This window comes from Macaca mulatta, chromosome 4, assembly GCF_049350105.2.
Source record: "Macaca mulatta isolate MMU2019108-1 chromosome 4, T2T-MMU8v2.0, whole genome shotgun sequence".
Taxonomy (NCBI): Eukaryota; Metazoa; Chordata; class Mammalia; order Primates; family Cercopithecidae; genus Macaca; species Macaca mulatta.
Window position 1 is genome coordinate 176,556,209 of NC_133409.1, and position 13,787 is coordinate 176,569,995.

At 46.0% G+C, this 13,787-nt stretch overlaps 1 protein-coding gene and 1 long non-coding RNA gene across 3 annotated transcripts in view; one reads left to right on the forward strand and one right to left on the reverse strand.

The window, feature by feature from the left end:
* Positions 1-1,283: 1,283 nt before the first annotated feature.
* The window catches only part of LOC114677718 (uncharacterized), a 125,856-nt gene continuing 113,352 nt past the window's right edge, over positions 1,284-13,787 (forward strand). Inside the window, exons 1-3 of one of the 2 annotated variants that reach the window (XR_003729153.2) lie at positions 1,377-2,079; positions 2,304-2,395; positions 3,027-3,193. This is a non-coding gene — a long non-coding RNA (uncharacterized LOC114677718). Of the gene's footprint in view, positions 2,080-2,303; positions 2,396-3,026; positions 3,194-13,787 lie in introns of those variants that run through there. The other variant, XR_013416836.1, reaches the window with a different exon arrangement.
* Positions 11,367-13,787, reverse strand: part of LY86 (lymphocyte antigen 86) — a 64,945-nt gene continuing 62,524 nt past the window's right edge. Inside the window, exon 6 of the mRNA XM_001096895.5 lies at positions 11,367-11,804. Coding sequence (XP_001096895.3) covers positions 11,721-11,804 — 84 coding nt within the window. The 3' untranslated portion in view covers positions 11,367-11,720. The remainder of the gene's footprint in view (positions 11,805-13,787) is intronic.

A 13,787-nucleotide genomic window follows, 5' to 3' on the forward strand; every position in this document is an offset into this window, starting at 1 on the left:
GGCTGCTTAGACATCCCACCTCTTCTCTTTCAGCTCCCAGGATCCCCATACGTGTGATCATGGAGAGCTAAGAGGGCCCCGGGAGCACATGGGACTGAGCCTGGCTCAGCCAAGTTCCTATTTACCCTCTTAACGTGGATTTCAGCCTCTGTGTTGGCATGAGAGTCCATCTGGTAAGCTGTTTTCTACAAGGAGAAGGGCAGAATAGAGGCATTGACTAAAAATTGGAAACGTTTAAGAGAAATCTAATCTTCCAGGGATACAAACATAATACTGTGTGTAAGTGATCTGGATGTATTGTCTAAACCTGAAGACTTGTAGCCCTGCGGGCCCCTTCACGAGTAGATGGCAGTCAAATCACCTTGTGCTGTCCAGGAACTGTGAGGGAGGTAGATTAATCGTGTAGAAAAGCTACCGCTGCAGATGCTTACGGGGCAGCTGAGCTGTCGAAGAGCTACTGGAAAACCGACTAAAAAGGGAGATTTACAGGGGAAAGTGACAAAGAAAAAAAGACAGAAAACCTGGCTTGGATCCCAAGCCAGAGGAAGGCGCATTCAGACAGGCTGGCCTTTTGACCTTCCTTGCCTAGTCTGACCATTAGAAGCAGAAGATCTGATTAAAAGTACCTAAGAATTTACTAAAAGACTTCACACTTACTTCACCAAAGCTTCTCTTTTCAGAATTTCTATTTTCATTTCTTAATCAATAGTTGAAATAAAAAATCCACAAAGACTTTTTAAAATGTGGTAAAATACACATAACATAAAATTTACCATCTTAACCACTTTAAGCGTACAGTTATAAAGAACAAAGCAGGGCAGGGTGCGGTGGCTCACGCCTATAATCCTAGCACTTCGGGAGGCCGAGGCAGGTGGATCACCTGAGGTCAGGACTTCAAGACCAGCCTGGCCAACATGGTGAAACCCTGTCTCCACTAAAATGCAAAAATTAGCCGGGCATGATGGCGGGTGCCTGTAATCCCAGCTACTCAGGAGGCTGAGACAAGAGAATCGCTTGAACCAGGGAGCTGGTGGTTGCAGTGAGCTAAGATTGTGCCACTGCCCTCCAGCCTGGGCAGCTGAGCGAGACTCTGTCTCAAAAACAAACAAACAAGCAAAAAAGCATTTTGAGAAAATGTAAAGAATGCATTTGAATAAGTTTCTATTATAGTGTCAGTGTCTGTCAGCATTTTAGGATCAAAGAAATTTGAATAGGCTTATACAATAGTGAATGCTTTGTAAAAAATGTTAAATTATAGGGGAAGTCTTCAAGTATTAATCATTCGTGGATCCATATTCTTCTTCTTGCCCAGTAAGGAAAAGGAAAATAAGCTCAGAATGAACTGTTGTTTTTTTGTTTTTTTGTTTTTTTCAGTTAAAGCAGTTTTAATTTAAATATTTTAATATTCAGTACTTTACATTTTGGTAAAATATGTAGAACATAAATTTACCCTTTTTAAGCATTTCTTAATGTTCTCTGGCATTAGGCACATTCACATTGTGTAACCATCACCACTGTCTCCAGAACTTTTTCATCTTCCCAAGCTGATCTTTCTATTTTTTTAAGATACAAGTTGCATCAGTGAATGTAGAGACCACATTTTCTTCTTGACTATATTTACAATTGTTCTAATGTTGTATGTAAATATGTGCTTGTTTTAATGCATGCAGTTAAAAATGACTTCAGGAAAAGGAAGAGGGAATAATATCCACTGAGTCTTTACCAAGCTTGGCATGTTACATATTCCACACAACAATCTGGGAGGCAGAAATTATGAGCCCATTTTACAGATGAGGAAGTTAACACATAAAAAAATTAAGTAGCTTTGCCTAAGGTCACACAGCCAGCATGTGATGGAGGTGAGACTCAACCCCTCTCTGTTTTTCATGGCAACATGCTCTCAGGTTTATACCGCTTTAAGAAAAGTGGGAAAAGAAAGAAAAAAAAGGCATAAGGACGTGGGTTACATGCAATTTTAGTACTGTACGATTGCTATTACTAAAGATACCACCAAAGAAATTATGGGTTTTGCTTTGCTGGGAATTTTAGAGGTCTCGGTGGTCAGTTCTTCTACTTAAGGTATCCTTTATCTGAAAGGACCTCTGAAGGGTTTCTGTGATTTGTGGTTGCATGAAGGTCACCCCATTGCTACTTGTCTTTATAAAACAGTGACAATAGGGACTAAGAAGAGAAAGGGGCAGGTACAGAGAGCGCATGGAATGCTATGGCAGCCGGGAGGGGTCTGGGCTGGGCAGCTGCTCCTGCCATTCCTCCTCTCCTGAGAATATCATATCTGAGCACAGAGCGCTGGAGGAGGGAGGACGGGAAAGGAAACAGATGGCCTCTGCCTGCACAAAAGGACAGCTGGGCTCTGTACGTCTCACCCTCCACAGAGGTAAGCTGGAGGCTGTGGCCTCATTTCTAACTGAATTCCGCTACTGTCCCCAGGACCACTCCTTGGGAAGACCTAGTTAGAGCCATATCATGATATGATATGAGCCAATTTTTGTCAGTCCCTGTGCTGCACATGATATGGCCATTGTCTTGTTATCATTTCTGCTTAACAGACGAGGAAACAGATGTCTCATGGCCTGTAGGTGGCAGAGGAAGGACTTGAACTGAGGTCCATCTGTACTCAAACCCTGGCTGTCTCCACCACGACGGTCTGGTTGTCTAGTGCTGAAGTCACCTACATGTGTACTAAACCCGACTTCACCAATTAATACCCTGTAAACTCTCACTGAGTTTCAGCTTCCTAATATTACAAATAATGAAGGTTATCGTACCGACTCTGTGGGATTGCCATGAAGATTTAGTAAAATTACCCACCTGAAAATCTTGGCCAGATCATAGGTGAATGTTACGGCTTGAGTTGTGTGCCCCTCCAACAGTTATATTGATGTTTTAAGCCCTAGTGCCTTAGAATGTGACTGTATTTGGAAATAGAGTCTTTAAGAGGTCATCAAATTAAAATGGAGCCATGAGCGTGGGCCCAAATCCAGTATGATTGATGTCCTTGCTAAAAGGGGAAATTTGGACACTGAGATCAACAGGCACATAAGGAAGATGAAGCAAAGACACACAGGGAGAAGGCGATAAGTGAAGGATTGGAGAAATACATCCACAAACCGAGGAATGCCCAGGGCTCCCAGAAGCAGGAGAGAGGCAGGAGCAGGCCCTTCCCTCGCAGCTTCAGAGGGAGCATGGCTCACCCAGCACCTTGATGTCAGGCTTCTGGCCTCCAGAGGGATGAGACAATAAATGTCTGTTGTTTAAAGCTACACTTTTTGTGGTATTTTGTTGCAGCATCTCTGGAATATTAATACAGCACACAATCCAATGTTGTTGTTCTTCCTTAGGCCATTCATTCAACAAATATTTCAAACTAAGTGCTGGGGATTTGTTCAGAGGTGAACAGATCCTGTTTCTGCTCACGAGTGGCTCATGTCCTAGTTAGGGACACAAACACATCAACAAGCAATGATAGTAGAGTGTGGTTGGTGCCTGGCCATGGGCAAGGCAAGGGCAGGGTGCTTTGGGGGCTTCAAGGAGGGGCCCTTAAATTAGCGTGCGCATCAGAGAAGCACAGCTGCTTCGAGGGAGTGATATCCCAAAAATGATGGAGTAGTCGTTTTATTTGGAAAAGAACATGCCTGTTATGGTGCAAGGGCGTTAATGACTTTTTGTTGTTATAATTGAACAAGGACAGTTCCAAGTATATATAAAAAATGACAGGAACAAGCGAGATTAGAAGGGAAGCCAACGTGTTTGTTTCACTTAGCAGTTCTGCCTCCAGGATCGCTTTTAGCTGAGATGTTTCCTGATTAAGGTTGGGGAATGTTTGGTAGTGACAAGTCGAGGTTGAATAGGGTGGGGTACTGATGAGATCAGGGAACATTTATCAACAGGAAAGACTGATGTCTTCTAAAGGCAGAATACTCCCTTTATTTAACCCTTCCTCTTTCATCAACATGTGCCACACGGCAAGAAAAGATTCCAAAGCCGTTGCTGCTGGGTAAGGTTGTGTAGCCTGTGGACTGCACAAGGACCCCTGACCAAGGGGAGAATGAGGACTGAAATCCAGCACATGCTCCCTTGCACAGGCTGTGTGTCTTGGGATACCTCTTTGTTTTGCACAAACATACCATCTGCTTGCTCAGTCATCTGCCACTGACTCAGGTTCCACCCAGAAAGGGCACCTTTTTCTAATTCATACAAGGTGCCATCTATGTAGCATGGTCTTTGGCTCTGGCTGCATGAGGAAGCATTTGTTTCTTTTGAAACCAAGGCCATTCTACCAGCTGGAAGTCTGCCAAGGAGTCCCTGTTACACAATTGGAGCCTGGTTCTCTGGCAACCCTAATGTGTACTCCCATGGCATTAGCTAAATTACCACCACCCAGTTAACTTGCTAGCCTGCACTCTTACTCAGGGCTTTCAGCTTATGCACCTGAAGTCAAGACCATATGTGGTTTTTATGGAGCCAGAAAGTTAGGGATGCAATAAAGCGCTAAGTAACTGGCTAATAAATGTTAGTTATATGTTTTGTCTGGGTTGCTAGGACAATCTTCTACAAATTCTACTTTGTCATATATTTAAACATTGAATACTTTGTAAATTACTTTGAGCTTCAAGCTTCTTCTCCTTTAGGGCCCTCTCCCCCCAATTTGCTTTGGGAGTGAGGTCAACGGATGTGCTGTGGGGGCTCGGGGTGTGCTCCAGTCCAGAATATGAACAGACAACAGGTTCTAACGCTGATTGTCTGGAGGATCGCAAGCAATGCAGCCTGTCTGTCTGAGAGCAGAGGGGAAAACAACAGTATAGGGATAGTGCGGGCATTACAAGTAGATGCGCATGGCCTTCCAGACGGCAGCGCGGGGAGCGGAAGGAGCTGGGGTGGGGTGCTTGGTAAGGAAATAGGATCCCCATTCTGGGGTGGCTCCAAGGGAGGGAAAACCTGTTCACCAGGGAAATAGGAGTTTCTTTTGTGTCAACAGTCTGTGGGTTCATATGAAGACATTTCAGCAATAATAACATAATTAAAAATCACTGACTTATAACCCTACTTGCATGCTACAGAATCTTCAGTTTCTCCTCGCTCCCTACCCTGCTTATTTCTGGAAGCCTCATGTCAGCTCAAGAGCACTTCTTTCCTATTTCACCCTTTAGCTCCTTCCTCCTGAGGCTGCTGTCCAAGCTGCTTAAGGTGCACGAAGACAGTCTCTGCTATGGTGTGTACCGGGGTAGCAAAGGGCCTGTGTCTAGGCCTTGCTGGCCTTCCCTTCCCTGTGTTCTGGGTCCCCTCAGGTTCATGGAACAAGCTATGCTGTGCACTACCCTCCTGCCCTTATGCCACCTTGCCACTGAGACCCCATGAAATGCTGCAGGTGCTCTGGCATTTCTCTGAATCCCTCATAAAGTTAGCTCCTAGCTGTTGCTTCTCTCTGCAGGAGGCTCTGCCACAAAACCAAGGGGCTAGGGAGGGAGATGGGACCCCAGGCCATCCTTCCCACTCTGCCTCTGCCCTTAGGAGATTGTCCACAACATGTAGGCACCAGGACCTCCAGTGTCCCAGCCAACCTTCTAGGGCCAGCGTGGTCCCTCCTTCTACCATGAAGCCAAGCCACGTGTCATCCCCGCCTCAAAGCCACCCACAGTGCTTTGTTCTTGTCTTGTGTTGCTTACCATGGTTTCTCCATCACAAGAGATTTTTGATACTCTTCTTCTTCCCTTTTCCTAAAAGATAAGCTGAGTTTGAATTGGGATTATATTATATATTATTCATTTTTTTATATTTGATGTATTGTGCTTAACACAATGCCCGGCAAAACGTAGGTGCTGAATAAAGATTTATGAAGGGAAAGAAGGAAACGGTGAAAAAGCCAGACTATGCTTTTATGGCACATTCACCCAGGTGGGTTTGACAGTGAGTGACCAAAAGTTTTTGTGGAAGAGCGTGAACAAATCATGAAGCTGACTAGTATTCGTGATCCCTTTTTCTTCTGTGCTGGCATCAGTGAGTTAATCTAAACTACATCCTTTTTCCTTCTGTGCTGCCATCGTTGAGTTAATCTAACCTGTCATTAGCCTACCTTTGTTTTTAGCTTGTTTGCTCCTTGCATTAACACATTCTGCAAGCCTGCAACTAAAACCATGAAGTGTTTCTTTATTACATGGTGTCTTTCCAAACAGCCCAGCAACATCAGGTAGAAAGAGCCTGGATCTGGAGTGAGACAGATTTGAATCTGTCTGAATCTCACTGATGGAGCTCACAAGCCTGGGGAACCTTAGGCCAGTTCCTCAACTTCTCTAAACCCCGACTTCCTCTTCTGTCACGTGGACAATCGTGTTACGCACCCACAGGCTGTTCTGGGGATTAAGTATTGAGATGCAGGCCGAGCACAATGCTGGCGCAGAGATCCTGCACAAATCATTGTTAGCTTTTACACAATTATTATCCTGGTGGTTGTTCTGCCTTCTCAGATGTTATCTTTCTGCACTCACATATTTTAATCTTTGTCGTTTATCTTTATGTGGAAACCTTATTGCATCCCCTTGATTATGTCAAAGATGTTCTCTGGTTCTTTCTTGAATTTTCTTGTACCACTTCTGAGTGAAGAAAAGGAAAGAAGCTACAATGATACGATAAAGGCTTTGGTGGCAGGGGTGTTTTCCGTGCTTGGCTGGGTTTCAGGGAAATCCAGAAAAATACCAGCTGGCAGAAGGTATCATTGTGTTTGGTTAAAGGAACATTGATGTATACCCTTTTCCAGAGAAGTGAGGAGACCAAACCACCGGAGGAAAGAATGTGGCTTTGTGTCACACGTGAAAAGAAAGCTGGGAGCAAGGGGAGAAGAATATTTCAGGCCAGAGCATTTGAATGCAACTGAAGGCTTCTGTTCCAAACTAAGTGACTGAAGACATTTACAAACTAGATGAAAATAACTCTTTTATAAACCCTATAGGACCCCTCCTTGCCTGATGAAATGATTGGAAAATTAGGTAGACTAACTTGTTTTGCTGATTGAGAAAAATATAGCCAATTTAAACCTGTGATTGAACTCTTGAGATAATAAACTCCCCCATTCTAATGAGTCTGGGTTATAATCAGGATGTGGCCCTTTCTGTTCTCATGCTAGCTATTTTGGGTTATCTTTCCTGAAAGCAGATGTCATTGTTACATTTGTAGATGTCACATTTAGTTCTGCACGCCTTGGGTGTGTGTCTTTGTGTGCAGGAAACAAAGGAGGCCGAGACGGGCGGATCACGAGGTCAGGAGATCGAGACCATCCTGGCTAACGCGGTGAAACCCCGTCTCTACTAAAAAATACAAAAAACTAGCCGGGCGCAGTGGCGGGCGCCTGTAGTCCCAGCTACTCGGGAGGCTGAGGCAGGAGAATGGCGTAAACCCGGGAGGCGGAGCTTGCAGTGAGCTGAGATCCGGCCACTGCACTCCAGCCTGGGTGACAGCGCGAGACTCCGTCTCAAAAATAAAAAAAATAAAAAAAAAAAATGCAGACTTTCTTTTCTTTTTTTTTTTTTGAGACAGAGTCTTGCTCTGTTGCCCAGGCTGGAGTGCAATGGAGTGATTTTGACTCACTGCAAGCTCCGCCTCCCAGGTTCAAGTGATTCTCCTGCCTCAGCCCCCTGAGTAGCTGGGATTACAGGAATGTGCCACCACACCAGGCTGATTTTTGTATTTTTAGTAGGGACGGGTTTCACCATGTTGGCCAGGCTGGTCTTGAACTCCTGACCTCAGGTGATCTGCCCGCCTCGGCCTCCCAAAGTGCTGGGATAACAGGAGTGAACCACCACACCTGGCCCACATTTTCTTTCATAGGCCCTTTTGGCTTGGTTATATTGTTTCTGTTTGGGGGGTGGGGGAAAGTGTATCCAAATGTTTTCCTTAAATTCTTTTCAGAGTTCATGGCCCAGGGAACATGCCCCCATGCCAGGTCTAATAAAACTAGCTACACTTAGAAGAAATCAAGATGCCAAGGGACCATCTCAGGACCCAGAAAAGAATGTGGGCTTATGGGTGAGGGCTGGGCTTCTAGGAGTGTTTGCCCTGACGATATAGGAGGATGGGAGAGCTAAATTAGGAAAGGAGGCTTTAGCACCACAAGTGAACACCCACCTTAACGTAATAATGACTCATTTTAATTGAATGACATGCCAGGCCCTATTCTCAGCATTTTACATGCATTCTCTCATTAATTCTCACAGTGTCTCTACAAGATAGGTACTATTTTATAGTCAGCACCTACAGATGAGGAAACTGGGGCTTAGACAATAAAAGTCACTTGCCCAGTGAACAGCTAGGGGAGAATTAGAACTTAAAACTGGCCTAATTTAAGACATGATCTGGACACGTCCTTTGGCCTAGTTTGAGACATGCCCTTCCTCTCCCTTTACCCTTTGGCAACTTCCCCAGTTTCCACTTACGGATATGTGTGGTTCTAGTGGAAATAACCCTGATCCAGCTCTAGGGGTGGGGCATGTGACATAGGCTAAGCCAATCAGGACAGGGCCAAAGTGATTGGTCAGGATGTTACTGAGCAAGCAATGGGCTCACTGCCTAATGTGCATAGTGGCCAAGACCACTGCACTGGCTTTTAAGAAAAGAAAAGATTTACTGCAAGTCTAAGGGCAAGGAGACAGGAGGAAACACTCCAACCTGTCTCTGCAAGTTGGAGTTTAGGTCGGGTTTTATAAGCACAGGGTCATGAGGCATGATCTGATTGGATTTTGCAATGAGGTGATGCTGGGAGGCATGATCTGATTGGATCTTGCAATGAGGTGATGCTGGGAGGCATGATCTGATTGGATCCTGCCATGGGGTGATGCTGGAAGCTGATATGATTGGATCCTGGATCCTGACATGCCATGTTCACTTCTTAATGAAGTTCCCACTCCTCAGTCTTGCATTTAGGTCCCTCTGTAGTTGCACACTTGGTTCATCTGGGCATGCTCGGGTTACATAACCTTCAACCTGGGGTCCATGGCAACCGAAAAACAACTCACAACTTTATGACCCAAAAGTTGAACCAGATTGGTCTGATGTGGTTACAAGGAGAGGTCATGTGACCCAAGCCATTCTAGTCAGAATGAGTGACAGGGTTTTGGGATAAAGGTCTCTTTTGCCTTCTGTAGTAGGGACAGTGTGGATGTGATGATCTTTTATTGTGGGACACTGTCTGAGGGTAAAGGCAATATTCCAGGAGACCTGAGGTGGAAGAACTGTGGAGAAATGGAGGTGAAGGGCTGATGATGAATGGGCCTCAGCAGCAAATGCTGGCTGACACCTAAATGACCCTGGGACTCAGTGGTCATGGGAGGCAACCTAGTCCGCTAAGCATATGCCAGATTCAGTTGAGTTCTCTGTTCCTCATAGCCAGAACATTCTCAGAGATGCAATCACACCGTCCTGAGAGGCTTTTCAACATTCTGCCTAGACTCTAGCCTGACAAAGCTTCCCTTGGGCACTGGAACGTCCCTCAAAAATATTTTTTAAAACGTTCTATACATAACGATTGAAATTGCCCTCCAAATATAAAGAAGGGTGGATGGGCACTCAAATGTCTGAAGCTGGCTGATTTTCACAATAGTTCCTTAATTGCGGGGACACTGGGTCATCCTGAACCAAACTGTTATTTTTTTCTTCAGAAAAGTTTATTGAGGACAAATTTTTGGAGTTCTTGATAGTGATTTTTGAAACAGTAGCAATTCTCTTTACGGGAGAAGTCAATTTAGTTTCTTTGGTAGATTGTCTGGGCACTTTGACACCCGCCCCCTCAGTAACCGCACAATGGCTAGCCCGAGAGGGCTCGGCTTTGGGTCACCCACCTCCCCTGACACCCCTGCTTTCTGGGCTGGCACTTTCAAAGTCATCTTAGTTACTACATCCTGCCAGAGTGTTGAATAATGACAAAGACTCCAGCATTTCTCCTACCAGGGCTGTTCGGATTCCAAGAGGAGACTCCTGAACGTTGAAAAAGGTTTTCAACTTGCTGGAATAAAACTAATGGTGAAATTTAAGGCCCAAGACAGGACACTAAGAAAAAAAATATTGTGGGACAAAGAAACATCTTTTCCCCCTCTCAAATCATGTCCTTAGTGAAACTGCTGTATACTTGTATATTCAGCGATGACTAGGATAGGCTCCATATATGGAAATTCCAGTTTAACACAGACCTATAGAATCTGAAACTTTCTCTCTCCCTCTCTCTCTCATGCACACACACCCACACAGTCAGTTTAAAGGAGAGGGCAAAGGGATTGGGAAGGGACTGGCTGAGTTCCACCTGTGTCTTTGGAAGGCTGTGACAGCTGTCTTGTACTGTTAGAACATGTGCGTACGCAGAGTCTAGCCAGGGCCTTTACTACTCGTAGTGATGATTACTGAAAAGGGAGGGAGGTGAATGTCTCAAGCTAGAGGGAATGGCCTGGGGAGGAATCATTTGCTGTTCTTGTGCATAACACTGTCACCCCCATGTACGTTCAGAGGTTTGTTCCTGAGCCTAGTATGGCCATGCACGTCTTTTCTCTCAAGCATTATGGCCAAGGCGAGGACACTGCTGTAATTTTGCCTCCTCATAACCCAGAAAATCTCAGATGCTGGTTTTAAAGTTCGCCAGGCATTTATGACCTGCTATTCTAGGTGGTTTAATGATGTATAAATAGTGATTAATAGCAACTACTGTTTTTTAAACTATGGAGTTTTTTCTCCTTTAATCTCTAATATAGTGGCATTTTTATGAATGATAGTGTCAACTCACCCACCTTACTCCAGCCCCTTAGCAGGAGCAAGAGGGCCAGCAGGGACACTGGAAGGACAGGGGCATTGGATGGTGAAGGGGCCATGGAGCCCACCATGCGGTCGGTGCATCCCATGAGAGAAGACAGGGCCGCAGAAATGACTCTGGAAGTAGGATAGGCAACATGCTCATTTATGGAGAGCAGCGTAAAAGACAACTTAAGAACACAGTGCCTGATACACATTAAATGCTCAGGAGTTATTCCTTGCATTAATTAATAAATGCAGTAATGAATGCCATTGTGTGCTGAGGTGAAGTATAATCACGCTTTGAGGGATGAAGGTGAAATGAGTGTTTGGATAAGCGAGAGGATGATATCCCTATTCGTGAGGTTGCGTCAGCTTCTCGGCCCTCATGGTCCAAGGGTGGGGGCCTGGCCAGGAGAAGCAATGGCACATTTTCCCAGCGCTCTAATTTTAGCCAGGCTGTCATCCTCCTGAATTTCTTGGAACTGCTTATGCTGCGCCAGCATCCGGCACTGCATCTGGAGGAAACGACTTTTTAACTACAGCATTGTAGTAAGATTCTTTGAACAAATCACAATGAACAATGGTGGCCAGCTTCCTTTATTCTTGGTAACTGTGAGGAAGCACTCCTAAGAAGTTGAAAAGCAGGTGAGTCTGGTGTGAGGCGACCAATTAGACAAAAAGGATGGACCCACAAGACTGCTTAGGGGCTGCCAAGAGGCTCCTTAGAAACAGATACATTCGGGGACTTCATTACATCTGTGGATTCTGGGGATGTCTGGTCCTGGGACTAAAATTAGCAGCTGCACTTTTTGGGGGGCTTCTTTGTAGAGCCTCTCTCTGTCATCGGCTGCTTCTTCTCCCACAGCAGGTTCAGTCAGAGGAGCTTGGAGGTCCCGTGAGATGAAGCTGGCTGTGAGTTTTGCTACAGGCCACGGTCAGGAGCACATGATGGTAGCATTGGCACAGGCCACGGTGGACCGTTTTTCAGTGTACAGTTCCAGCAAAACCTGGTATTCTCCCTGCAAGGGGCACAGGTCAAGTATTAGACGTGTGACCCACGGTACAATTAATCATTTAACAAATATTTACAGAGAAACCTCTATGTGCTGGGTGATGTTCTGGACATTGTGGCTAACGTTAGAACAAGACAAGCCAACCGCTGCCCCGCGGAGCTTCCAGCATCTCTGGGAGAGACAGACCAGCCTTATGATATGTGACTACGTATGGTATGTCAGGTGTTCGTGTCATGGAGAAAACTCATGCAGGAAGGGAGTGGATGGAAGCACTGGGTGGGTGAAGGCGAGTGCTGCTCTGCAATTTTGAGCAGGGTGGTGAAAGGAGGCCCTGCTGAGATGACGACGTTTAGGTAAAGACCTGAAGCAGATGCAAGAAGGTGCAGTCCTGCTATGAGTTGGGGCCCCCACCTTAGAGGGGCAGAAGGAGGCGAGCGGGGCTGCAGGGAGAGCGGGGGATGGTGGGGGTGAAGTTAGGGTGACACAGGAGGCCAGACTCTTAGGACCTCAGAAGCTGTGGTGGGGACATCAGCTTCCGCTCTGAAAGGAACTGGGGTCAGGAGAGGGTGGCCTGCCCTGGCGCCTGTGTCAGTAGCATCCCTCTGGCTGCTTCGCTGAAAAGTCCAGGTGGGAGGTGATTACAGGAATCCAGGTGAGAGATGAAGATGACCTGGATTAGAGGTGGAGGTGGGGGAAGGGTTTGGGTGCTAGAGAAATTTTGAAAGAACAGTCGATAGGATCCGCTGAGGACATGCAAGTGGGTGGGAGAGAAAGAGATGGGTTAAAGGTGACTCCAGGGCTCCTGGCCTGAGCAACTGGAGGGAGAAAGGGTTGTATGCTGAGACAGAGAAGACCCCGGGGAGCACAGTTCACCAGCACAAAACCAAAATGCCCCGTCACAGAAAGAATGGCTGCCTTTGGGGGTCCTTGCTGGCAGCAACGCTGTGAGGAGGTCTCCCTTCCTTTGCAGTCAGCTTGGCAGAAGCCGCCTGGCAGCCAGGTCCTGTGAAGACTGTGGAAGAGCCATGCCGGTTTTGTTTGCTGCCAGCGCCCCAGCCTTGCACCCCAGCAGCCACAGAGCGGTGACGTGTTTGTAGACATTAATCTGGAGAGGAAAATGCTCTGGGGTGGTGGGAGGGTCACAAGCAGAGCAGAGGGACTGTGGCAGAGGAGGCCAGGAGACTGCTGGCACATCTTTGAACTGCCTGTCACCCAACGGGGGAAGGAGTTTAATCTGTACAAAGCAAGAGGGAAGGAGTAGGTGAGACCACCGAAGAGAAACTGCATGAGAGGTGGCTTTTGTTAGAAGTGAACAACTTTCTAGCAATGAGCAGAGCTTCCAAAGAGAGTGGAGTCCCCGACACTGAAATGTATTCAAGAGAGCCAGGCTGTGCTCTGGATGGCGCCTGGGGTGTGATTCCATGATTCTAGAAGCTCCCATGAGTCATACTCTTCCAATATTGAGCAGCTGTAATTTTAGAAACAGTGTTAGGAATATAACCAAAGCAGTCCAAATGTTAGAGAATTAATTATGAGTAAAGACCGGCTCAAATTTATATCTCATTGTGTTTCATCCTTCTCCTCCTCCTCATGTACTTTTCTTTAAAATCTCTATGTGCATTTAGGTACACACCTACAAATGTATTGAACACCACATGAATTTTTCATTACTATGTTATGAGCCTGAGAGGAGGGGTTGTATTTGAAGGAAGGGGTTCTAGATTATGAATTACAGACATCGCAGACTCTGGTACAAGAGATAAGAGTATTTAGGCAAGCGTGCCAGGCTGGAGGCAGGTGGAGGTGTGTGCTGGGAGGCCAGGAGGCCAGGGTAGGGAAGGACTGAGTGCAGCTTTTCTGCTGTTGAGGAGGGCACAAGTTTGCAAGTTAGGAATTTGTAGGTGCACCTTTGGCGATACACAGGTCAGGCTGTGCCTATGAGTTGTGGTCCACATGCTTCGGGAGCCTAAAGGATCCCCTAAATTCTCA